Source organism: Lactuca virosa, chromosome 4, assembly GCF_052849685.1.
Source record: "Lactuca virosa cultivar CGN04683 chromosome 4, Lactuca_virosa_CGN04683_v6, whole genome shotgun sequence".
Lineage (NCBI taxonomy): Eukaryota > Viridiplantae > Streptophyta > Magnoliopsida > Asterales > Asteraceae > Lactuca > Lactuca virosa.
The window spans coordinates 163,040,941-163,053,487 of NC_136429.1; the positions used below are offsets into that span (position 1 = coordinate 163,040,941).

Sequence of the window (12,547 nt, forward strand, 5' to 3'; positions counted from 1 at the left end):
GTTATCTCTACTGGTCATCTATACAATAAACAGTGACCAAATATCAAACCACAACTTAAAATACCCAAAATGCCCTAAGTCAAACTTGGTTAACCCTTGGTCAAAGGTCAAAGTCAAAAAGTCAAAGAAGTTAAACTGACTGAGTACGCTAAGCGTACTCAGTATTACGCCCGACGTAGTCAATCCTTGACCAAAACACGGGACCTTGACCAAGTACACACAACGTACCCCTTGGTACGCCCAATGTTCTACGTCTGGACATCCTCCTTCTCATTAAGTGCTTATTCCTTAAGGAATTTCCATCCAAACTCATATCTAGACTCAAAACATCGACTTAAGTCATAAAGTTTCCACCTTTATGACTTTCCATGGCTAGAAAAGGTCCAAAAGCTAAAACCCTAACTTATTAATCCATTAAGACATCATAACTCTTGCATGGAAGGGATAGAAGGACCAAGATCACATTTTTATGGTTCTTAATAGCTCCATAATGGATAAACTTTTCAAATTTATCCATTAAAATGGTGCAAACTTTCAAGATCTAAACTTTATGCACTAAAGTGACCAAAAAGCTCATAACACCCAAGACTAGCTAGATCTAACAAATGCATCATCAAGATTGAAGCTTTATACCTTCTGGAGTTGAGAAAAGCAATGTAGCCTTTGGATCCACAAGCTTGAACTTCTCTTTCATCCAAAATGCACTCAAAACACATAGAAAGGCTCAAGATTTGTTCTAGGGGCTAGGGTTTCAATTTGGAGGCTCAAGAGTGTGGAGGTTGATGTTAGGAAGGACCCTCATGGATTAGAGTCGTTAAGTAGGGCTCAAAACCACGAAAATAGGGTTTGCACTCTGCGGAAGTACGCCCAAAGTACATAAAATTACGCCCAACGTAATGCCCTAAACATGCGACTCCTCAACCTAGTACGCCCAGCGTACTACCAGACTCTCTTCTTCCAGCTTAACTTCAAACAGCCGTAACTTCTTCGTTTCAACTCCGATTTCAACATTCTTTATATGCACAGAAAGGTATTGAAGATCCCCACAATCTTATCTAATTACTTTTAACTTAAAACATACCGAACTAAAATCCTTAATCCATGAAAGAAGTCTGAAACATCACTTTTCCCGTCTTACCCTTTGACTCCAAACATAAACCAAGGGCTTGGGTCGCATAAACAATATTATCAATAATCCAATAGGGCCTAAACCCTATTCCCTTGAATCCTAAGGCCTTTACTTGATCCATATATTGTCCATAATCCCGAAATAAGAAACTTCTCGAAACAGAATATTACAATAATGCAGGTGGTGGAGAAGGGTTTATTTATGGTCATCCAAGTATAGAAGAAACCACTTGGGGTTGTTTGGGTTGCAATTGAATTTCATACCATGGTCGAAATTTAAATGGAGGGAGTGATCAGTTGAATTGAGCTAATGGAGTTAATTCCTCCAGGGTTCTCGGGCTTGCTCATCTGGAGAGCTTTCTGATTAGCTTCAAGATGTATGGTGTCACTGATGTAATCCAACTCTTTTAGGTTATGATCATGCGAATTGTCACACCCCCAAACCGGAACGGCGGAAACGTTCGGGGGTGGAGGACGTCATGTTTAAGTATCACAACACATGCATCATACTAATCAAAGTAACAACAACCATTGTATTGATAATATAATATTTACATTATGTTCAAAACATTACTTGAAATTCATAATAAGTACAACAAAAGTTAAGACGTAAAGCTCCGTCTTCGCAACACCTGGGAGAGAGTACATGTCTACTAACGACCCTGATAATACAAGTGTTTTGAAAAAGTGTCAACATTAAAGTTGGTGAATTCATAAGTATTTTTGTTATAGAAAGTATATTCTTTATCCTTTTGAAAAGTTCGCTAGTTCCTCCAAAAAATCCTTTATTTTCTGCTGGAAAATGATTAGTAAAATGACTCATGATTGTTCCTTCTACGAGTACTTAGTGAATACAAGTCATATACATTTAGATCGAACAAACAGTCGACTGTGTGGTTCTGCCCCAAGCCCACAACCAAACAAGGAACAGGAAATGAGGCAGATTCCATACATCCCACTATCTGTCGGATCCTCATGTATCTAACCATGACGTATTCTCTAAGTACTTTTAACATTAAGTTTAATGATCCTTTAATTTGAAAACGTCCCTTAAGAAAATCCTATATTTTCTTAATAAGTAAAATGACTGAAGTTAATCCTTTTGTAATCATTTGGTGAATACTAATTATATATAATACATATCGATTAGACAGTTGAATGTGTGAATCTGCCCTAAGCCCACAACCAAACAAGGAACAGGAAATGAGGCGAAAGTCACACATTCCACTGTTTACCGGATCTTTATTATATATAATCCTAATGTATTCATCAAGTAATTACATAATTAACATTAAGGAATCCCTGGTAAAATGGTAAACACAATAGTTCCTTCTATAATCACTTAGTTTATACTAACTATATATAACCTAATATCGAACGGACAGTTGAATGTGTGAATCTGCCCTAAGCCCACAACCAAACAAGGAACAGGAAATGAGGCGGAAGTCACACATTCCACTGCCTATCGGATATTATTTATATATAATTTGAATGTATAAACTAAGGAATTATAGAATTAACCATAAAGGTCATTTATGTAATACTAGTTTAATAATAAAATATTAAACCTTTTGTAAATAAGTTTATCTTCCAAAATAACGATGTAAACCATAGAAAATCCTATATTTTCTATAAAACCGATTTGTAGTCTTTAACGCTCCAAGACCGAGAAGTACAAGTATAATTACCATACTTAACTTAATGATACCCGGTTTTGTTTATCAGTAACCCTATCTGAACATGTAATTACCCTGAAAACTCGACGTGACCATACTACCCTCATATGATCACTTAGTACACATGAGTTGTATAATACCGAAATCGAATAGACAGTTGAATGGGTGAATCTGCCCTAGGCCCCCAACCAAACAAGGAACAGGAAATGAGGCGAAAGTCACACATTCCACTGTCTATCAGACTTTAATTTTATCTAACCCTATTGTATATATACTGAGAAATCATATAGTTAGTATTCCTCGGGAAAGTTTAGGAAAATCATATCTTTATGTAAATAATTAGTTAATACTATTGTGAATATTCATTATAACCATACTAATACGAAGTTAATCTCGTATACATCTATACACCAACTCACGCTCTCCCTTAAGAAGACTCTGGTTATAATTAAGATTCTAACGGGTACCCTGAGTGGAACATCGAGTGGTTCACAATCATGTATTAATTATTTACATAAAATGTAAAACCTTTTAATAATTTAACAAGTAATTTTGTAAAAAGATTTCCTTTTGTTTCATAAACTGTACTTATTATTGTTTATAAGTTCATTTCCATGTTTTAACCTAGATTTTTTTTAAATAGTTCCTATGATCCATAAACCATACCTATTATAGTTTATAAGTTGATTTCTATGATTTTATCAAGTTTCAAGTTCAAATACATTTAAACAGTAAGAAAACATAATAAGTAAATTATGTTTTTAAACACAAGCAATCTTGTGTTTTACTTGTATTCCCCCCCCCCCCTCTTAAAACATTAAAAAGCTTGGAAAATATGGGGGTATGAACTCACCTTATTTGAGGGATTCAAATAGAAGATTTGGTATAGATTGGTAAATTTCCCGAGTGAAATCCCGAAGCACAAACGAGTCCAAAAGAGTGTTAGAAGCACGTTTAGGATGCTGAAATGGAGTTCACAGCCACCTGGAGGTGTTCACGGCCACTTGGAGGTGTTCACGGCCCAAGAACAGCTTGTGTTCTTGAGTTCACGGCCAGTTGTTCTTGAAGGATGATGAAGATTCAAGTGTTTTAGGCTGGAGATTTGTGTGTGTTCTTGAAGGAAATGAAGAATACCTTGAAGATCCAAACAATAATCTAAGAAAAGGTTTGGAAGATGATACTTGAGAGAGGTTTGAGAGGATCACGGCTGGAAGATGCGAAAATGTGGTGAAAATGGTTAACACTCAAATATATATGCAAGGGTTCATTGTCGAGAGGTTCACGGTCCGAAGTCGGCAATTGGTTCACGGCTGAAGCCTCGTTCACGGCCGAAGCCTCGTTCACGGCCGTGAACCGAGGGTTCACGGTCCGAAGTTGTTTGCGGCCATGCGAAGCTTTTCAATTCCTTTTGCTTTTCTCTTCCAAACTATAACACACTTAGTTACTAGGCTTCAACACTTATAACCCATCAAATTTTAAGAATCATGGAAGGAATAAGTTTGACCAAAGAGAAATTTTATTCTTGTAAAAATTTCGGGTTGTCACACGAATAAAGATAACCACTCAGATAGAGTCCTGACATCGTAATGAGAAGAAAGAACCTCAACCGCACTTTTAAGAAGAGGTCCCAGGAGCACATGAAAACATGCAAGCTACTTTGGTAAGATAGTAAGGTTTTGTGTTTGTATTATGTAAGAGAGAATTATTACTTTCTTTCCGTATTATTAATTCGCCTATTATAGGTTAATAATGTTGTTTCTCTTTTCCCCATGCTGACGTTAGGCGAAGGAATATTTTTTATTTGATGGCACATCTTCTTTTGTATAGTTTGTTAGATGTGTGGAATGAGCACAATCAATGAGAAGGGTGATAACTATTTCTCCTCCACGGAGAGAATATGCCCTACCACGGGGCCTTATGTTATTGTGTTGAACTCGGTTTGTTTATAATGACGTGAATGAGGGTGTGTCATCAAACATTTTGTTATTACATATATACCGACTACAAGTCGTACCTATAGATTTTATAAAAACAATTTCTATGTTTAATTGTAATGTTGCAGATAAAACTGAAACGAAGTCATTTTTTGTGACCTCTATCCCGATGACAAGTCGGCGATACAAAGGGAGGTCGATCCGTTTGAATGGATAATTTTTAAAGTTCTAAATTTCTAATTCTATATGTCAATGTAGGAAACCCAAAAAAAATGTGTGGAAAAGGAAGAAGTTTTAGTATGTATGCAGCATATAGGGCCAACAGTGAGAATCCTTTACCCGTGCAAATTGATAGCGAAAGGGAGACCTATCGATTCCTAGGGAAAATGTCAAAATGTTAACGGGGTTCATCTCAAATTTGTTGGCATCAAATGTACTACTCGAATAAACAAAATCTATGTATCCTGAGTTAGAAGTAAGTAGACAATATTTTTTATATGTAAATTTTTTTAGACTTTTTAAATATTTCTTTTACTAATTAAATTTGATTTTTTATTGCAAACATATTTTAAAGACGTTCAATCGGCTGTAAATGTCGATTGCCAAAGAGCATATAAAGAACACAAACATGAACCGAAATTTCATCTTGACGAAGTTGACGAATATGAGGATGTAGAAACTATAAGAAAAAAATCCACTGAAAGATATAGACGATAAAGCTTGGAATGAGTTGATTGATGAACTCTTTTTGAACGAGTGTTATATGAATCAGTCGGCAAAAGATAGAGAATGTAGGGCCAAACTTCCAAATACAAGTGTTCATGGTAGTAGGTTATATGCTAACAGACATCATACAGGGGTAATAAAATTTATTTGTATTATACAAAAAAATTATTAACAGTTATATAAATATATTAAGTGTTTTTGGTTTATTATAGGTTGAAAAAGGACTAAGCCCGCGACATATTGAGGGTTGGAGACATATATGCTTCAAGGAAAGTCGGGGTTGGTGTACACCGCGAGCAGAAGAAGATTGTGTAAGTAGTAAACGAAGGTGGACATAGGTGGAATTATGTGTTAGTTTAGGAGTAAAAAAAAAGTAGTAAACGAAGTTAATATGTTGTTATTATTATTATTATTATTATTATTATTATTATTATAGTTTTTTAAGGTATATTATTATTATTTTAGTGTTTAAATTTAGTTATTTGTTTTAATTAATGTATGTTTATTGTTTTCTTTATTTTAGGAAAAGATTCAAGCGCAGTATACGGAGATGCAAAAAGAGCTCCGGGAGAGCGAACATGTAAATGAGTCTCATTGTCTTACTCGTGCCCTCAGTGAGAGACGCGAAATTACTCGCGGAGTTGGAAGAAAACCAAGAACCAACAATCATTTAATTCCAAATCAACATCCTTCCAAATCCAAATCTCACAAATACGGATAATAGCCAAATTGTTACATTAACCCAACAAATGCAACAGTACATGCAATAAATGAAACAAATATATAATAACTCATTGGCGGCCGTAATTCATAACTTCCAACCTCTATCAATACCACAATTTCAATTCAATCCCAATATATTTACACAAAATATCCCCGAACCAACCAACGAGACCGAAGTAACAGATGAAGATTGGGGTGATTGATCTTTTATGTTATTTTGAACAATGTTTGGTGAATACTTTTTTTTTGTTATTTTGGTATGTAGTAGACTTTTGAGTCTTGAATTTGAATTATGATGGTTTGATATGCTTATTTAGTGTTTGACATTATGCCGCAGTCTGGATTTGTTTTAAAAAAAGTTTAGTATATATAACAGAATATGTGAAAAATATTAAAAATAATAATAATAATAATAATAATAATAAATAGGCTATATCGACGACATGTCTTCGTAAGTTTAAAAACGCTTTTGACCTATATCGACGACAAGTCGTCAAATGGAAAAAATTGTTACCCACTTTTCTCGACGACATGTCATCGCAATAGGTCAATGTGTCCCGACGATATGTCGTCGGTATAAATTGTCTCTATGCCAACGACAAGTTGTCTGTAAAAGTAAATAATAAGACTTTTTTCCCTCGAAAATCAGATCCGACAACCCTTTGTCGACGACTTGTCGTCGGTATTGGGGGGCACTATCTCGACGACTTCTATCCCGACCATTTTTTCCACTTCCACCGACGAGGCTGCACCGACGACTTGTCGTCGGTATAAGCTTAGCCGACGACATTTCGTTAGGAGGAGTAAATGTCGTCAGCGATCAAGTTCATATAGATCAAGCAATACTCAAGATTTCTTCAAATTAATTATTCATCAATGATGTTTTTAATGTTTGAGCTCAATATGTCCGGCTAAATAACCCCATGTGATCACGGCCTTGTTGAACTTTTTAGATTTGTAAAGACTTTTATTTTATTTAATTCATTTGAGTTCATCAATTTAACTTATCTAAACTCTTATGGATTGGAAGTGTAAGATAACTCTATTGTTCGGCTTCCTTATCGTGCCCAAACATTCAAAACAACTTGTATGATGGGACGGGTATATACACATAATTTGATCGCCAACTTGAAATATTAACAATACGATTATCTCTATAATAGAAAAGAAACACAACATTAGAAAACCTTAATATAATACAACTTTAGAATTTAAACCCAAAACTAGATGTAATTACCTTTTCACAAAATATTAAAAATACATTTTTTCAATAAGGTTTAAGAATTTTCCACTGATTTATTACAAATTGTTTTTAGTAACAATTTCCTTTTTTCCTATTGGAGTTAAATTTGTGAAATAACAAAAAATGATGGGCTGTTTGAAGAAAATGACCAAGAATTACAAGTTTTCGAAAAATAACCACGACTTCCACAAAGAGGGCCTCTGCGGAAGTCCTTTATCTCTGATAAACAAGAAAACTCTCTAAGAAAATAACGTGGCAGGGAAAAACTAACGATTTTGATATTTGTTTCTTTTAAATCTAACGAGGTATCAACATTTAGCACATATCAATTATTCAAAATAACAATTTAAACTATAAAACCATGTTTCTAGGTCTCTTTCTTCGACGATTTAGTCAACATAGACCATGTTTTAGTGAAGAACAATTCCTCAGAAGAGTACATCTGAAGAACAAATCCATAGAGGACATCTCTGTGGAACGATGCATCCTATGCAGAATTAAAGTTTTATAATTTTTTTTTTTGTCTTTTTACCCGCCACGTCATTTCCTCATAGAGTTTCTATGTTTCTCAGAGCTAAACGTGATAATTTTTCAAACACTCCTAATTCTTAGACATTTTCTTCAAACAACCTCTACTTTTTTGTCATTTCGCAAATTTTCTCTATTTTTTAACCACAAGCTCCCTTTGATCTAAATTTTATTTAGTGCTTGTACGGATCACTTCCTTTATATTTACTGCAAACGTGGACCGCAATAAAAAGGCATGTGGTAATAAGAACTTTCACATATAATCATATTTTAGTTAATACCCACAAAATAATAAAATATTAACCAGTAAAGGATAATATTGATTTTACAAAACAAAAAGTTTGGGTTCAATAATTGTGTCCAAGTGTCACCTTATTTTTCTATTTGTTTTTTTTATCCATGAAAGCTCAGCTCATGTATACCATGCGATTAGTTTAAGGGAACACGTAGTGGAGTGGGTTAATAATATAGTAATAATAACTTTCTTTGTCCACATCATGTAATAAAAACAAAGTCCACATCAGCCGATCCTATCGATCTAAACTGTGATTGCTGCAAGCCCATATGAGAAATTGAAATGCTCAACTACTACTACTATATTATTCAACCCCGTTATTTGAATGACATACTATAACTTAATTAGGAAGAGATCGGTTTTGCCATGACCATAAGAGGAACTTTTTTGTGAACCGTAATACCAGGTTGTTCCTCCATATCTAGATCCGCTGCCTTCTCTCCATTTGGCAACTCCCAATCGAACTTGTGCAAAAGATTAGCTAACACATGTTCATCTATAGCTATTGCAAACGCTAACCCCGGACACCCTCTTCTTCCAGCACCAAAGGGAATTAGATCAAAGTCATGTCCTTTATAATCAATTGTACTGTTCAAGAACCTTTCAGGTTTAAACTCATCGGCTTCATCCCATACTTTAGGGTCTCTTTGAATAGCCCATCCATTAATGATAACTCTAGTTCCTTTCTTGATGTCGTAGCCCATGACTTTTGTATCTTGGCTGGAGGCTCTGGGAATTAGGGTTGGAGCCGGGGGATGAAGACGTAGAGTTTCTTTGATCACAGCTTTCAAATATGTCATGTTGTCGATATCTTGTTGGCTTATTTGTTCCTTGTCCTCGAGAACCATCCTCACTTCATCTTGAAGTTTCTTGAAAAGCTTCGGTTGTTTTAGAAGTTCAGCAAATGCCCATTCCAACACTGTTGCTGTTGTGTCTGTGCCAGCAGTATATACATCCTACAATAATAAAGATTAATTGCTTAGAACATAAAACCTGTAACCATTAATAAAAAAATTAGACGTATAATATTCATTAAATTCACAATATATATATATATATATATATATATATATATATATATATATATATATATATATATATATATATATATATATATATATGAGTTAAGTTACGTGTCTCGATGTGGCATCTCATATGCAAAAGATACAATCTGGTATTTTGACATTAAAATCAAAGAAAATTTAACGTTATTTATTATCATTTATAAAATAATATTTATTTTACTATACAAGTGTTTTGTAAATCTTCGGATTTATAAACTAAAAAAGTTTAATTGTATAAAATATAAGAAATATAAAAATATATATATAAACACAAACAAATTTGAATTGTGTAAGGCAATATATAACTTTTAAATTATAGCATTTTTTTAATAATTTTAAGACTTCTAGTGGGATTTAAATTTATATTTTATAAGGCTTTTATAAACATCTTTATCTCTTTTTTATGACAATGACAACTTTTATATTAAAGGATTTTATACTCGGTAGTTCAAAGATTAAAGTAAAAACTAAATATTTCTTAAAAAAAATCTCTTGTAATTATTTATTTTAAACAATAAAAAACTAGTGATAGTTTCTATAACCAGCGTTCAAAAGTTAAAAACATTTGTTTTATACCAAAATTTAAATATAAAATGGGTAAATTAATTTTTAGTCACCCATTCTATATTCGAGTTCGATTTAAATCATAGGTTTTTTATTTTTGAAGCTTAATTATACAAAAAAACTATCTTTATAATTTTTATTGTTTAAGATATATAACACTTTAATCTATCACATGCTGAATAAAAAATCGTTTAATTTAATTTAAAAGTACTATGTCATAAAACCAAGAACACGTTTATTAAGCCAAAAATATTATTTTTCACATAAATATCGAACTGATGATAGTGGAATTATTATTATTTTATATTAATAAGAGATGTCCCAATGTCTACTACAGTTTTAGGTGAGACAAGTTTAGTGATTTAGTACTATTGGACTTGTACCACGTCCAATTAAATCTCATGCACCAAAGCCATAAACCTCTATATATGGTGTAGTGCAAAATACACTGCATTAGTCTCAAATGCAAATATGTCAACATAAATGGTCCATCTAGACCATCTAAAATATACTTTTGAATGATAGGAAGATATTAATCAAAGTCATAATATAACAAATAATAATAATCTTTATGTATGGAAAAAGATTGAGATAAAGATTGATAGAGACGTGTGTGTGTGTGTGTGTGTGTGTGTGTGTGTGTGTGTGTGTGTGTGTGTGTGTGTGTGTGTGTGTGTGTGTGTGTGTGTGTGTGTGTGTGTGTGAGAGAGAGAGAGAGAGAGAGAGAGAGAGAGAGAGAGAGAGAGAGAGAGAGAGAGAGAGAGAGAGAGAGAGAGAGAGTCTTCTCTACCAAGAGGAGTCCTTTGATGGAGTCTCTGTCGAGAACACTATTCGTATTTTCCTTTTGGATCTTAAGCAATATTTCAAGGAAATCTTCTCTGCCATCAGCATCACCACCACCACCAGCGGCGTGTTTCCTCAGACGCTCCTCCACCAGACCATCCAAGAACTCATCAAGAGCTTTAACGACTTTCACAACTCTACCGGAAACCCCTCTCAGTTGATCAATAAACCCAAGATAAGGAATAATATCCTCAAAATTAAGCTCACTTAAAACATCCCAAAATTCTTTCAACATTTTCTTGAACTTCCTTCCACTCTCCCCTTCGCTGTACTTCTTTCCAAACGTGACTCTACACACCACATCATTCGTAAGTGTTAAGAACAAATCGCTCAAATCCACCGCCTCCTGCAGTTTACAAGATTTCTTGATTTTCTCAACAGCAATCGCCATTTCTTCTTCCCTCACTTCACGATAACTTTCCACCTTGCTCTTGCTCAAAAAATTGAGAACCATAATGCTCTTGTATTGTCTCCAGTTCTCACCATAAGGCGCCACCGAGACTTCTTTTAGGTCGTACATGACTTGACGCCACCTTCGCACTTCGGGTCTGGTGGCAAAAGTGAGATCTTGGGTTTTCATTATCTCACGTGCAGCTTCGGCTGATGAAACAATCAGGGTTGGGATGGTGCCGAGATGGATGAGCGTCAGTGGACCACCATAGCGTTTGGATAGATAATCGAGGGAGCGGTGGAGTACTGCTCCTAACTGGTGGATGTTGCCGATCACCGGCAGTTTTGGTGGAGAAGGCGGTAGGTTTAGCTTGGAGGAAGGTCGAGTAAAGTAGTAGAATATGAAGAGAAAGAAAACTAGAAGTAAAAAGGAGGGAGCATAAACAATAGGAAACATTGTTCCTTCCGGCATGTAACTCGACGTTTTTTAGTGTGCAAGTAAAAATATGCCTCTTGAACATCACCTGTGTGGTGCCAATTTATAGGAAGTGAAATAGTTAGGTACGAAAATCTGTCAAGATCGCGTGATTTTGAGTACATTAAACAAAAGTATATCATTTTGTATATACTGTTAAAAAGTACTATGATACCCATTTTTAGTTCCACGATATACGTGAAGCACGTGTGAATATGTACTTAAACTATGTGAAATTAAATTGCCTTTATCTTCTTTTTCCTATAAATATTTCTATACATTAAAATGAAGTGTACTTTATGTTAATGTTACCCTTTGTAGTTCATCTTGACCATATTGACCCATTGATTGAAACCCCTTTCCAGCCGACACCAATCCTTACCCCAATGCTAACAGCAATATAAGACATGAAATGGATTAGAGGGAATCCCTTGTCCGTATTAGCAAGTCAAAAATCAAGATGATGAGTAGGAGAATCGAGATCATAAAGAGAAAGAGGAGCGCAATGCAGAAGTTCCTGAGGAACGATGTTGTTGAACATATTAAGAACAATCTTGATTCCAATGCCTATGACAGGGTAATTACTTCTTTAGCTTTCTTGTTTCTTTGGTGATAGTGTCTTCTCTTTTTTAGTTTGAAAATAATGATGGATTGATGTATTAATTTAAAGTTTATGACAATCAACACCATTGAATACAATCTTCTTCTGTTATTACATCGTTTGACTTTTGATACAACTTTAATAGATTAATTTCACATCAGAAGAGTATTTTTCTATTTGATTTTAGAAATTTTAGAACATTGCACTATTTGGAACTAGATTAGGCAGTTTATGACTAAGGTTCATGTGACAACTTAGATATATAAATTGACAACTTTATTTGATGGAAACATGTTGAGTAGTTATATGTTGAACAAAATTTGTCATCATGTTATGAATTTATCAAACAGTCATGCT

General features: G+C 34.3%; 1 protein-coding gene across 1 annotated transcript; it reads right to left on the reverse strand.

Annotated features, from left to right (window-relative positions):
- Nucleotides 1-8,408: 8,408 nt before the first annotated feature.
- On the reverse strand, nucleotides 8,409-11,639 carry LOC145107653 (cytochrome P450 736A117-like). Its single transcript, XM_079044591.1, has 2 exons — nucleotides 10,672-11,639; nucleotides 8,409-9,209 (listed from the first exon to the last, which is right to left on the reverse strand). The coding sequence occupies exons 1-2, from the start codon at nucleotides 11,584-11,586 to the stop codon at nucleotides 8,598-8,600; spliced, it is 1,527 nt and encodes a 508-aa protein (XP_078900717.1). The 5' UTR covers nucleotides 11,587-11,639; the 3' UTR covers nucleotides 8,409-8,597.
- Between the last annotated feature and the right edge of the window lie 908 nt (nucleotides 11,640-12,547).

What these genes read in the sequence shown, in the direction of transcription:
- LOC145107653 (XM_079044591.1), bottom strand. Translation starts at nt 11,586, where the DNA reads ATGCCGGAAGGAACAATGTTTCCTATTGTTTATGCTCCCTCCTTTTTA. An exon ending in CCATCAAAGGACTCCTCTTG is followed by an intron (nt 9,210 to 10,671) that starts GTAGAGAAGACT and finishes TTATTATTGTAG; the next exon opens with GATGTATATACTGCTGGCAC.